Source organism: Lipotes vexillifer, unplaced genomic scaffold (assembly GCF_000442215.2).
Source record: "Lipotes vexillifer unplaced genomic scaffold, Lipotes_vexillifer_v1.1 scaffold636, whole genome shotgun sequence".
NCBI lineage: Eukaryota > Metazoa > Chordata > Mammalia > Artiodactyla > Lipotidae > Lipotes > Lipotes vexillifer.
The window spans coordinates 998576-1012584 of NW_006786547.1; the positions used below are offsets into that span (position 1 = coordinate 998576).

A 14009-nucleotide genomic window follows, 5' to 3' on the forward strand; every position below is an offset into this window, starting at 1 on the left:
AAGAGCGTGGCTGAATGGCCAGCATGCACACTGCCCACGGCCAGCCCTCAAGAAGCACTGAGTGCCCTCCTGGATGCCCTCGCGGGCCAGCGCCCTTACCACTGCTTGGTGATGTCGAACATCATGACCACCCCGTTGCAGTTCTTGTACACGTCCAGGAACTCGGCATCCAGGGCCATCTCGGACTCCGCCTAGGGGTGGGGGAATTGGGCCTCAGAGATGGTGCCCCAGGCCAGGTCCCACAGGTGAGCACCCACCAGCTCCTGGGAAAGGCTGAACAGGACTTTTACAACTGAAAAGACAACGGCTATTTTCATTTTGGGAAAAAGAAACATAGACGCAAGGTTATCTGGAGTGGAGGCCACATCGTGCCTGCCCTCAACTGAAGGTCTCCCGCATTGGCCGTCGGCGGCATCCTGACCTTGGGGCTCACAGACGCTCCACTGCTGGGACAACTGAGCTGAAGAAATGCGTCGCAGAGCTGAGGATGCATGTCCCAGAGAACCTTCCAGAGCACACACACCAGGGAGGCTGCAGTGCTGGGGGCAGTGGTAACATGCCCACAAAGACCACACAGACCTGGGCCAGGCAGTCACTGAATCTTCCTATCCTAAAAGGGAATCCTAAAGGCTGCCCGCTGTCAGGAGGCCGTCTACGGACAGGAGGACCCGGAGAGAAGGGCCCTTGGAAGCCATCAGAAAGCTTTGCAGACCGGAAGGAGTGCTAGCTGGCCTCTGAATTCTTTGTGTCGAGGTGGCGGCCGTGGTGAGAGCCCTCTCGGAGCCATACTCATGCCCACGTGTGCCTGGCGCCACACCTGAAGGTATGCTATGCTTTTAATGGCTGAGGCCTTTGTAACACGGATATAAAATTTGGCCACTTCACCTAAATACCTCTCAGGTCACCCCAACTCCGAGTAGGGTCTGGTGGGCATCCCTGACACAGAGCAGCAGCTCAGGTGACCCCAGCCGCCCCAACGCGACCAAGGGCAGCACGGGAGTAGCCACTGAGTCCACCAGCACAGATGGAGTCCTCAGGAGGGCCAGGCCAGGCAGGAGGCAGAGGGGTCTGAAGAACAGATGCCTGCTCACAACCCCCCACCCAAAATAGTGGGCCACGTGGGAACAGACGCAGCTCACCTTCTGGGGTTCATTCTCCATCTTCAAGGCATCGCCTCGCTTCTTGCATTTTCCTTAAGAAAAGGCACAAAGTCACGGGGTGGAAATGCTGGGCCTAAGGATGGCCTGAGGGGGTAGCAGCCCCTCCCTGTGTCCCACTGCCCCCCATGCCCCTGCCCCCGCCTCCAGTAGGTGCCTTACGGGCTGGGGTTGGAGCCGCCGGGACCCTAAGGCAGGACACGGCCAGGACCCCAGGGAGGCCACGGAGGCTCCCTGAGCCGGTGCTGAGGGTGGACGAGCTGGGCTTGGGGCCAGGAAGCCGTGGAACCTCCAGAGCAGTAAGAGCTCCCATGCCCAGCCTCCCTTCCCTGCATCTCAGACATTTCTGACAGGGGAGAAAGGACCACTCGTCACCCTAGGGTCCCGGGGCCCTCAGGCTCAGAGCAGCGGGCTGGGCGAAACCAACAAACCGGGGTTCGTTTATTAGAAGGCCGCCCTCTGCCTCTTCCGCAGCCTCTCCCAGAACCTCTCACCACCCTCTGATCCCGTCTCCGGAGGTGCCCCCAGCTCAACAGACGCTGGCCACCTCGCGCCCTCCCAGTGGATGCCTGGGGCCATGGGGTCGAGGCCCGAGCACCACGACTGCCGACAGGTGTGGCCGAAGCCCAGGACGTGCCACCACCGCCCAGCTGCGAGCAGAGCGGAACCTGGGCCAATGATCCTGGGCGGAGGGCCGGGCAGCCAGAGTTACGCTGCGCCCACGCCCGCCATGAGGGGCACCATCTCTCAGCCGCTGCCACCCCCCTCCAACTCGATGCCCTTTGCTGCTGTGGACGAGCCTCTGACCGTGTCCAACAGGGGACCAGTTAGGGTGGTAGAGAAGGCACATTTCCTTCCCACTCTGCGGATTCCCACCCGAGAGGCACCAGATGATGGAGCCCTGGGGATGCTGAACGCTCGTACGGAATGCTGCCCCTGCCCCTGGCCGCCAGCACACGAGTGAGCCTCCTCTCCACGCCGCAAGGAGCTCTGTGGTGAAAAGCCACCCAGGGAACTGTGGCCAGCCCATCACTGCCCTTCCGTCGGCGTGAAGTGGGGTGCTTGCAGGTTCCCAGAACAGGGCAGTGCCTGCCTCTGTACCATGAGGCCGTTCCCCGCACTGAAGACACGACATGCTGCTGCATGGAAGGGGTCCCGTCAGCAAAGACAGAGCCCATTCTGGACATGTGCATCCCGTCCCGAATGAGTGCAGACCCAGGGAGTCAGAGCCAGGCATGCGGGGGCAGGGGTGCGGGATGTGCCGGGGCACGGAGGGCAGCCTGGCCCGAGCGACAGCTCCCCCTCACATCCGGGATGGCGGCTGGGCTGCAAGGGGCTGCTTCCTAGTGCTACCCGGCCACATGCACACAGGACACAGTGCAAGCACCCTCTGGAGCACGAGGCCCCTCCAGGCGCTGTGGGTTTAAAGCATCCTGGGGGCAGTAGCCCCAGCATGGCGCTCGGGCTCAGGGCAGCAGCACCCTCAACTGACTCGATGGGTCCTCGGAACCCAAACCCACCTCCAGAGAACGTGGTGTAGGAGAGAGCGCGTGTTCTGTGCCAGAAATCGCAAGCTCGAAAAAGACAACGTCCCTTTGTCCCTGAAGGACAGGAGGAGCTATAGCAGGCCTGCGGGGTCCGAGGCCGGGCCTGGGGGTCGGAGGTCAAACCCGCGAGGCCAGACCACGGCGTGCACAGGGCACTGGCCCCAGGAAGGAACACGAGCATCACACAGGAGGGGCCTGTGGCCTGCGTGCTAGGAGGAGATGAATTGGATGAGACGCTGGGGGCGAACGTGCCACGCCCCCACCCCGGCCCGCCTGCTGCACACAGGCACGGTCCCCGAAAGCTCAAGCCACTTCAGAAGCCAAGGACCCTTGGCCCTGGGCCCAGGGGCAGGAACAAGTGGGCTGCCACACCCACGGTGCTACAGGAAGGGCCCTGAACAGCCCCACAGAGCCTCTGGGTGTGGTCCGTGTCTGCCCTCCATGGCCACGTGCTCAGCTCAAGCGGGTGGAACAGGTGTTTCAAGAGCAAAGACCGTGGTGCCCCGACTGGTCAGCACCGGGCGCTCCATCCTGGACCACACACCCGGAGCCCGACGGCGCGGTCAGCACAGAGCCAGGCCTCCGTTGGCCCCTGTGCCCAGGAGCCAGAGTCAAGGGACCGAGGCGCCAGGAGGCGGCAGAGGAGGGGCCGCCAGCGAGCGAGAGAGGACAGCTGTTCTCCGCAGCACAAGCAAAGCTTGAAATAGAAAAGCGCCCTTGTAGAAGGACCTGACTTACCTTTGTCAACTACGTCCCAGACCTCAACTTTCACGATATCATCAGTGGCTAAAATGGGGGGGAAACAGTAAGACGAGCATCCAGTGTGAACTTGCGGTTTCAAAGATGGGCCGCGCGGATGTCACCGTCCCCACTCGGCGCCTCCCCAAGGGCCCCTGCTCCCGCCCAGGCTGGCAGGTGCTGTGCCCAGGACACCCCTTCCCTGGAAGGCAGGGAACAATCTGGACACCTCCTCCGCTGACACGACCCCGTGTCCCGAAGGGTCCCTGGGACGGGCTCGCACCCAGCCTGAACCCGGCCCCCGCTGGCCCCCTGGCTTCTGCGGGAAGGCCCAGTCCCAGTGATTCTGCCCTGCTCCTTGGCAGAGGCCTCTGCTCCGCTGCCTGCGGGGGGCCAGGGCAGCAGGCTCTGGGATCGGCCAGTCTGGCGTCAGGGCCTTTGCACGTGCCCGGGCCGTCAGCGGGTCCACTCACCACCCCAGGGATTCCGTGGGGAAAGGGGAGAGGTGGGGAACTGCCGGGCACCTGCCACCAAGCTGCAGGGCACAAGAAGTGCGCGGTCCCCGCCAACTTCACCCCAAACCGGGAAGGGGTGCCCTAGGGGGTGAGGCTTCCCTGTGCAGCTGACGGGCAGGGCAACACTGAATCCGCACAGCTGTCCTACGTCGCGGCCTGGCCAACCCTAGGAGGGAGTCGGAACTTCTGCAAAGGCCCGTGTGTCCTGCTGTTGGCCCGCTGGATTTTTTTTTTCAACGAAAAGGAATGTTTAAAATGGCTCAAAGGTCTTTTGCTTTCTGGCTCCTGAGCACGCAGAGTGGATTCTCTCCCTCCCAGCAGGGCGCCCCGTGGCCGCTGTCCCCCAGGAGCGGAGTGGAGGTGCCTGCCATTTTGCCTACGGCCAGGTGGCCGCCAGGTGTGTTCTGCCCATCAGGCAATCTCGCCAACAAACCCCCTCCCAGGACCCTGGGGGGACTGGCACTTCACAACTGCCGCCGAGAGCTGGGCTCCAAGGCCCAAGGGGCCTCTGTCTGCTGGGGCCCAGCACGCGCTGTGGCCGGGATGGTCCCTGCCCGGAGGCTCTGCCCCTGGGATGTCCGAAGGTCCGGGCCTCTGGCCCCGCTCCCCAGGTGGACCGAGTCTCCCACGGGACAGGGGACTTCAGGGCCACCCCAAAGCGGCTTTGATGAGCCCCCGAGTTCACACGTGTGCGGTGTTCCTGTGACAACCCCAGGCTGGGGGAGGGCGCCGGGAGGAAGACCCCTACCCAGCAGGCCCCCGAAGCCCCACCCCCTGCCCCCGCTGCCCTCACTTTTGTAGCTCCAGTGGATGCTGGTGACCTGGATCTCCTGTGTGGGGATGTACTCCTCCACGAACTTCTTGCCCTGCAGCCGGTGCCACAAGGCTGTCTTGCCCGTGTTCCTGTCCCCTCGGATCACGATCTTCACTGCAGGGGAGAAAGCACAGGTGAGGCAAACAGTCAAGGCAAAGGCAAACTTTCACTCCCCCGAGCGAGTCCACGCGCGGCTTCTCGTGCACAGACGTGGCCAGTGTGGCTGGCGAGCCAGAGCTGAGTGAGGTGGGCTGGCCGGGAGCCCCCGGAGGGACTCACGTTCCCTCACGTTCCCTGTGCCGTGGGCACACGTTCGCTTACTGGGGGCACCGGCAGCCCTGCTCCCCCCCAGGCCCCCGACGGACTTCCTCCGGGGCAGGTGGTCGACCTCGGGACTCTGCACTCGGGAACGCGGTGCTCCAGAGCCGGGTGCCCGTGGGGCAGGTTGGGGCAGGCTGTGCTCACCTCTGCAGCCCCACGATTCCCAAGTCTGCTCTCACCCTACTTTCCCAGAGCCCTGGCATCTTCGGTGCAGGATTCTGCAGGACGCAGGGCTCTTCAAGACCACATCTGGGATGACAACAGGAAGCCTGGATTCTACTTTGCTTGCTCGGCCGGTGTTTAGCAGCGTGCACGTGGAGGGCTGGGGGCAGCGTCTCCCCCGCTGGCACCGAGCACCTGGCAGGGCCGGCGTGGACTCCGTGTCTCTCACCCGGTCATCCTCTAGGGCGCCGTCTTCCAAGTTTTCAACGTCCGGCACAAAGTCATCCGTGACATTTTATGTTCTAGACTCCGTGGTCGCTGCTGTGTACTCTTCATCCTCCCGGATATTTGTTTTGTCTTTTTAATTAACCTTCCCAGAGGTCCGTCTACTTGGCCAGTCACGCCCACACGCCCTGCGTTTTGCTGGACGCCTCCACTGACCCTCCTCAGAAACCGCGCGCTCCTGCGTCTCTGGCATTTACGTCCTCCTCCTCTCTTGAGGCTCGAGCTGCTCTCCTCGTGGGTTCACGCCCTGTCCTCAGGCCAGCACAGGTGTGTGGGCTGCTCACTGCCACTGGATTACGGACACTTCTTGACCCATCAATTACTTAGAAATATTTTCAAGTTTCCCCCAAAGTTGTACTTTTTGGTTATTCCCATCCAGTTTTACTCACTGTGGCCACAGCATGTGGTTTTTATGGTACACATTCTTGGGTGTCTGCTCGGACTGTCGGTTTTAGGAACGCTCCTTGGTTCGAGCGCGGCTGGGTGCAGACACCTGCTCTTCACTGACTCTTCGTCTCGCCCGGCCGGCTGTCTGACCTGCACCCAGTGTGAGTCCCCGCAGCTCCAGCACGAGGACCCCACGGGTGCAGCTTCCTCGTGGCTGATATTGACCCACTGCTTGGTTCTACGACCCTGCCTTCAACCTTTCTATGCCATCGTGTGTTGGACGTGTCTCTTACACATCACACAGCCAGAAAGAAATCAAATCGCAGTCTTTCTTTCACTGGTGCGTCTGCCTGTTCACATTCCCTGGTTGCCAACAGAGGCGGGTAACCCCCTCCGCCACGTGTGATCATTTCCAGTCACTGCTGGGGTTCCCTCCCCTCTTTTCTGCCTTCTTTCATGTTGGGCGAGGTTTTTGTTGTTGTTGTTGTTCCTCTTTTGCCTGGTATTTATTTGGAAGATTTGAGATCTATTTCTATTCTTAAATTTTTAACACACACCTTTGCTGCAGTAAAGTGTGAAGTTAATACATGTCCTTGGCTCCCACTTCAACACAGCTCTGGTCAGCGCCATCGTGGGTCACACGCTGATTGCTAGCGTTCTGGCTTCTCCTTCTGCGTTCCCCACGGTAGTCACGATGCTTGTTCACCCATTTCCGTGCTGACCTGTGCCTTGCAAACCTCCTCCATCTCCCGAGCTCCCTCTCCATCTGTCTGGAGTACCTCCTCCGGGATTTATTTCAGCAGGGTCCAACTTAGACCGGAGAGGGGTTTAATCGCACTTGGTGTAGATTTCTAGGCCGACCAGGATTTCCCCATAGGAACATCTCCACCACCGTCACTGTCAGCGTGTTGTCAGGCTCTTGGCTGTCCCTCTGCTTGCACTGGTCGCCTCTACAATTTTCCTCTTTGATTTTGCTGTCCTGAAATTCCCATGATGTGTCCAACTCTGCGAGTCTGAAAGCCCTGGCCTTGGCTTTCTTGGCGTTTCATGGACTCCGGGAGCCCCAGCAAGTCCTAGCCTGCGTTTCTGCAGTAACTGCCTCTTCTCCATCCCTGCTACTCTTTCCTTCTGAGACTCAGATCACATGTGTGTGGGCACTGCTCAGTTCTGGGCCCGCATCTCCCTGCCAGGTGCCAACTCCCCCTTCAGCTATTATGCCGCTTTGCCTACCTGCCGGCTTTTTGTTTTCGTGACCGTGCTCTTTCATTTCTGGAGGGTCTCTTTGGTTCTTTTTTCAAACACGGCTTGTCTGTCCAGAGTCTTGATATAATCTTAGAACTGTTTCCTTCTTTTATATCTTTACCAATTTTAACATGTATTGACATTTGTTTTCTATTCTGTTTTGAGAATGAAAAGTCTTAATTTTCTCTCTCTTCAACTGAAATCCTTTTAAAGTTTGAAATTTACTCTTCAAAAAAGTTAATTAGAAGAAACCGTATAACATCAGAAATAAATAAAATGATCTGCTTTCATCCATTAAAAAAAGGAATTAGCCTCTACTTTTAAATTAAAAAGTCTAATCAATCTCAGAACCTTAGACACTGGCTCCGATAAGCTAAATAAGTGATTCACTGAAAAACCTTTAATTAAGATTCTCCCAAGAAGCGATGAGGAGCCCTTACTTAGGAAGCATGTGGCACTTTACGCCAGGCGTTTTACTAAACAGAATAACTCTATTTCTATTCTACGCCTTTTCTTTTATTCTAAGTAAAGCTACAATGCAGAAGACACAGAGATCCTACTACAGGACCCAAGGATCTCTTCTACTCCCTGATTCAACAGTAATTCACTCACACTGCCACACATTTCCTGCAAGATAGGGAATCTTTTTTGTGTGTTTTCATACAACAAAAGAAAGTATGGTTTATCTTGGATGCAAATGATGCAATCAATCACTCTGCAGGAGGCACAACTGAAATCCAACGATGCCCTTTCTCTGTACCACCAGCAAGGATCACTAGCCAGACACCCAGCTGGCCACCTCCTCCTGGGCAGCCCCTCACCCCCACCGCAGCGGTGGCTCCTCTGCTCAGAGCCCTCTAAGGTGTCCCGTTCACAGAGTCCCCAGGATGGTGTGAGGGCCGCACTTCTGCAGCTTGGCCCCGCGTGCTTCTCTCCTGACCTCGCTCCGCTGTGACCCCTCGGCCCTTCTCCACGAGGCCCGCTCTGACCTTCTACGTAAAGTCCCAACCCCAGCCCCCACCCTGCTCCTTTCCTCCACCCTTCAGATGGGTTATATGGTTACCGCCTCATCACGTTTAGTGCCCACAGTCTGCCTTTCTACCCCCACTAGAATGGAAGCTCCACAAGGCAGAGACTGCTGTCTGGGTTTTCACTGATCTATGCTCAGTAAATATTTGCTAAGTAAATGAACGCTAGGGAAGGAAAACCTATAAATGAAAACGTGGCAGATCACGGGCAGCAAAGGCTCGGGACTTTGCAAATCGGCCCTGCTGGGGCAGGTCAAATAGTTTGCCAAACACAGCTGTTTATTTCCGAAAGAAAAAGCTCTCTTACCCAGAAACCAGCCTTTCAAAGGTTTCTTGGCAAGGAAGGGTTTAACTCCATTTTAAGTTCTAGCACTGAAATCCGACTGGCCAGGTCTCTGGCTGTCCCAACGTCTGGAGGCTTTCTCAGTAAGGAATGCAGCCTGGAGCAAGGGCAGTCTGGACGAAACGCACAAGACCGGTGCTTCCTCACTGGACCCAACACAGGTAGAAAGAAAAGACCAACACAGGTAGCATCCTTCCACTTTACACGCGAATGACTTCCAAACCATGGACAATGCCCAATGTCTCATTTGGGTTTTGATTCTAAATGGGATGTGTATGCTGGGACTCTGCATGGGTGTCACTTCTCATCGTCATAGCAATTTAAAAGAAAACGACTTATCTGCCCCAGGAGGACAAGGTTCTGTAAGAGACAATCATCAATTCTCACCCATAAAATTCCTGAGTCTATAACTATCATATTGCTGGTTTGCTCCCCTAAGTAAGATGTTTTGGGAAATAAATATAGAAATGTTCTATTCTACTGACTAATAAAAAAAATTTAAAGTTTCAAAATTGCAGTATTAGCCAACTACAGGGGCAGCATCACCCTGAAATGTCCTGTGGGCACAGCACCCCGTTTCTCTCAACTGCACCACCTTTCATTCATTTTTTTCCAGATCAGAATCTGCCCCCACCCCAACTTCCCGAGGTGGGTCTCTTCTCTGGAAGGACTCCAATGTCCTTTCTCCTTTTTTTTTTTTTTTTTTTGCGGTACGCAGGCCTCTCACTGTTGTGGCCTCTCCCATTGCGGAGCACAGGCTCTGGACGCGCAGGCTCAGCGGCCATGGCTCACGGGCCCAGCCGCTCCGCGGCATGTGGGATCTTCCCGGACCGGGGCACGAACATGCGTCCCCTGCATCGGCAGGCGGACTCAAGCACTGAGCCACCAGAGAAGCCCCATCCTTTCTACTTTTTACTCCCGCCCACCCAGGACCAGGGGGTGTGCCCACCAGGGAGTGCTTTTCCAAAGGTGAACATTTTTCAGGTCCAGTTTCCAGACTAAGATTAAGTTTTAAACAATAATACCATAAATAATAAAATTAAATAAGGGAACCAAAGGTGGATTGTAAAGACTTGTGTAAATGAGTATTTTGACTTACTATTCTCTTCTTGGAATGTGAGAGAAATACACACAAAATTGGGTAAAATACATGCAAAACGATCCCTCTTTTAAACCCAAAGTCTTTCCAATCAGTTTCTTAATATGGTACATTGTTACCAAAATATGGGTCATCACAGAGACTTTCTTGAAAGGCTCCCCTGAAAGTAGCAAAGGGAGGAATGTCCAGTGTCTTGTAGCAATATATGGAAATACTTAAAGAGAGAAACAATTTAAAAGCAGAGAACAACATTAAAAGATCTTTAAATACTGCTAGCAAAAAGCCAGCAAGATGGAAAAACTTTAAAGAGGTCAAGAGGACAGTCAGCCTCTAGGAGCTACACAATTTACATAATTTATAACTGAGGACTGGAAACGACCTGGGCTTTCAGGGCATCTGGTAAATAACTCCTCTTTCCCGTAGGAGAAAAGAAATCTCTACAACAACAAGTAAGAGAGTAAGAGCCTGTGCCTTCTGGAGCTTTTCTAAATATATCCCTTACAAATGCTTCTTTTAAAAAAAAGTGGGGGGGGGGGCAAGAACGTGCGGTGTAGCTGACATTCCGTCTTCAAACGGGGTACGAAGTCTACAGAGAAAAATCCCATAGCTCAAACTACCGAAGCCGGCGGACTCCGCTCTCTTCTCTTGCGGGTGACCCCACGGTTCATGGATGGAGAGCTCCACCACCCCCTTTAAGAAGCGTCATACACCACAGACTCTCCCCACGTTATGTAAGAATCCCTCTTAGACGAGGTCACCTGGGCCAATGAGGGTACCGCAGACGCACCAGGAACCGCCTAGACCAATTTCACTCGAATGTCCCACCGTGCCAGCATTCCTCGGGAATGACCCACAGGTCAGAGGGGAGCGCCGCGGGCCGAGGAGCCCACCTTCTGGCCCTGGGGTCCTCTAGGACCTCCTCTCCGGCCCGCATCACCTCCCAACCCCAAGGGAACGCCCCTGGGACATCCGCAACGTGCCCGGCACAGGTAAGGGCTCAGCTCACCTGCACACAGACGGCGAGGCCCTCGGAGCGCGACGGGCCCCCCAGCGCTTCCCGGGCGAGGCCCGCCCCGGTTACCACAAGTCCTGGACTGCGCGGCCGGGGCCTGCGGACCCCGCGGGACGGTGCCCGCTGCACCCGTGCCCCCACTTTCCACGTGCCCCCGCAGGAACCCCACGCCGGGCCACACTCACTGTTGTACTGCACACCCTTGGCGAAGCGCCTCTGCAGCGCCTGGTTCATGGACTGCAGCCCAGCCGGGATGTTCTTGTCACGGCCCGGAGCCTGCTCCGACCCCACCAGCTTCTTGAGCGCGGAAAACATCTTCCCGCTCCCACGTCCGAGCCCGCCGCGGCTCCCGAGTTCAGCGGCAGCGGCGGGGGCTGCGCGGCGCGGATTGCACCATGTCCCGGGCCCCGGCGACCGGGCGCCTGCCTCGAGAGCGGCTCAGGGGCTCAGCCGCGGAGGATCAGCTTCGTCCCCCGCGGACCCCGACGCGGCCGCTCTGCGCTCGTCAGCGCCGCCATCTTGGCGCCGGCTCGGCGGGGCGCGCGACTACGGGGCTCCGCGAGGGCCATAAGAGTGCGGCGCGCGGAGGGGTGCGCGTGCGCAGAGCGCTGCGGTCGCGGGGCGTGAGGCTACGGGGCGCCGCGAGGGCCACGGGCGGGTGGCTCGCGGAGGTGCGCTCTTGCGCCGGGCGGTGTAGGTGCGGGGCTTTGGGCGCCGCAGTCCCGCCTTACGAACTGCCTCCAGGGTTTCAGCTCAGCTCAGACCCCCGTCCGCATCCCCGCCCGGACCCCCTACTCACTCTTACCCCTGCACCCTCGGGCCCAGATCCACACCGAACACCCCACTTCGCCGCAGACTTCCCAACGCTGTCCCCCACATCTGCGTCCCCTCAGGTGCCCCGCAGCACCTGGAAAATTGTTTATTTGTGTAACCAATGACAGCATGGGGGCGGGGTGTGCTGGCGAGGCGGGTTCTTCCTCTTCCGGTCACTTCTACTTGGCCACCTTGAGCTTCCCCTCTGTCAGCCGCTGGCCGTGCCTCTTGATCTCGGCCCGCGAGGGCACGTAACTGTGGTCCACGTCGGCGAACTGGAAGGTCTCTGCAAAGGAGGGGGGGAGGGCAGCCGCGCCCGCAGCCCGTCTGCCCCGCGAGGGTCCCCAGATCCTGGATTGGCCCCTGGCGTCCGTTCACCGCAGGGCCAATTGTACCAACGGCATATATTTCTTACTTTCTGTGTCCCTGATGCTCTGGCATTTGAGGTCTCGCACAGACGGGGGGAGAGACAGACCAGGGCTCACCCAGCCCTTCCAGAGCCCACACCCGACCACCTCTGTCTAACGCACACCCCAAGCCTGAATCACCCAGGGCCAGGTGCCAGGCAACTGGGGACAGCCCCTGTGCCCCAAACCTGCTGGGATTATTAGAACGGGCAGATCTTAAGCTGTGTGTCCTGCCCCGCCTTGCCCTTCCCACAAAAACCCCAGTAAGGGCCCCGACCTAGGCCTTCCCCGCTGCCTGCCTACCGGCACTGGTGCCTCCCTGTGTCACAAAAGGTGGTAAGTTCTTTCAATGGCATTAACTTCACCAAGTCACCTCCATAAATTAAAAATCCTGTGGGTGCAACTGACACACCCTTTCCATCTCTTTAGCCCCCACTGTCCCTCCAGGTCGCCCTGGTCAGATGCAGCAAGCGCCATCCCCAACCTCTGCCTCTGCACAGCTCAGGCCCACCACCAGCTGCTGGGCGGCCTATACCTATGACATACTCCCCCATCTCCTCAAAGCTGATCCTGCTTCTCCTTCAGGGCCGAGGACTCCAGGGCATCCCTCACCTTCGTGTGGACCTGCAGGGCATGGGGACCGTCAGCTCCGAGGGCACACGGGGCATGTGGGCACCCCCCGGGCCAGGGCTACCTCCTCTGTCCTGGGCAGCATCTGCACTCGGTCAGCCAGGTACAGCAGCTTCCCCTTGCAGTATGCCAGCTTGCTGTACACATCCAGGCTGTCGGGGGGCAGCGCTTCTTTCTGTGGCCAGGAGGAACAAGTTGTCTCCCTCTGGCCCCTGCAGGGGACCCTCTGTACTGGGGGCCCCTCCACGCTTCCCTGGTACCGGGGCCGTGGGCAGGGGGACGCCGATCAGGCGGGTGTGGAGGTTGTCGGTGCCAGTTTGGATGGTCAGCAGCAGCTCTGGCTCTTGGCCATGTTGGTGTGGGCCAGCTGCAGCCGGTCTTCCTCCTCCTTCAGCATGTCCTTCATTTTCTTCTCAAGACTTCAAGCTGTTGAGGATGAGGGAGGTGGGTAGCGGACCGAGGGCAAGGTCGCGGAGTCCCGAGCGGGCGCTGTGCCGATTCGGGCTCAGGAGCTCACACGCGGGCACTTGGGGCCCCTCGGCAGCGGGTGCGCTCAGCTCCGAGCCTGGTGCCAGCCACGGGGCTGTTAGTGAGGAGGAGGTCAGGGGCTCCCGGGTGCCTGACGGAGCTGGGCATCACGCCCTCCGTTGCCAGCTCCTTCGTCGCGGCCTCCAGCTGCGCCCACCTCCGCTCACCGCCCGCCACCTGCAGCGCCAGGCTCTCCTCTGAGCCAGGAAGCGGCCGGCGAGGTCCCGGCGCGGCCAGTGGGGCGAGGAGCAGGTGTGAGCCAGGAGGGAGCTTGTTTCTCTGGCTCCCAGTGGTCAGTAACATTGACTGTGGCTGGGTGTTGAGGACCTGTGAGGCCCTCTGTGTGTGTCACCCTCGTGACAGGCAGAGGGGCCAGATGACCCCAAGGAAGAGCCAGAGAGACCACCGCCACGAGACTGCGTGGCTTTGAGTCACTCTTCCAAGGGTGGACAAGCTTACGTCAGGACCATGGACAGGAGCTCAAGGCTTACTGATAATAAATCCAGGGCGGATTAAAATAAAGGGGGTGGGGCGGAGAGGCAGCTGCTCATCATGATGCTGTTGGTTTGGGAAGGGGAAGGAGTTAAGAGGTGAAGGCCACCTCGTCGGGGTTTGAGATCCTCAAATTCCAGCAGGCTCTGTGCAGCCCCTGGAACACGGCTCGGATTTGCCAGCTGTGTCCCTGGAGTGCCCGCTACTCTGAGCTGTGGGGCCGCTGCTTTGTGTGTCCATTCATGCAGAAGGTGTCTGCAGAGCCTGGCCCAGCTCAGCTGGGCCCTGGGCTGGGGGCAGGGTCCCCACCCATCCTTCTGCCCACACCCCAGGAGTGCCAGGGAGCAGTACCCAGAGGTGAGAGCACCGCACAGCAGTCTAGACTTTCTCCACCAAAGCCGTCACATCTGTCTGGTATTTGATATCAGCCTTGGAGGTCTCCCTTCTCCTCACTGGGCACAGCAGAGGGGAAGGTCAGTGGCATGCAGG

At 58.3% G+C, this 14009-nt stretch overlaps 2 protein-coding genes across 2 annotated transcripts in view; both read right to left on the reverse strand.

Annotated features, from left to right (window-relative positions):
• Nucleotides 1–10965, reverse strand: part of RABL6 (RAB, member RAS oncogene family like 6) — an 18901-nt gene extending 7936 nt beyond the window's left edge. The window contains exons 1-5 of the mRNA XM_007458968.1: nt 10836–10965; nt 4751–4885; nt 3443–3490; nt 1140–1192; nt 100–191 (exon numbers count right to left, since the gene is read on the reverse strand). Of these exons, the coding sequence (XP_007459030.1) occupies nt 100–191; nt 1140–1192; nt 3443–3490; nt 4751–4885; nt 10836–10965 (458 nt within the window). The remainder of the gene's footprint in view (nt 1–99; nt 192–1139; nt 1193–3442; nt 3491–4750; nt 4886–10835) is intronic.
• Nucleotides 10966–11642: 677 nt separating this feature from the next.
• The window catches only part of CCDC183 (coiled-coil domain containing 183), a 9091-nt gene continuing 6724 nt past the window's right edge, over nt 11643–14009 (reverse strand). Inside the window, 9 exon segments of the mRNA XM_007458970.1 lie at nt 11643–11749; nt 12406–12443; nt 12445–12494; nt 12565–12675; nt 12761–12837; nt 12840–12962; nt 13139–13228; nt 13231–13254; nt 13874–13972. Coding sequence (XP_007459032.1) covers nt 11643–11749; nt 12406–12443; nt 12445–12494; nt 12565–12675; nt 12761–12837; nt 12840–12962; nt 13139–13228; nt 13231–13254; nt 13874–13972 — 719 coding nt within the window.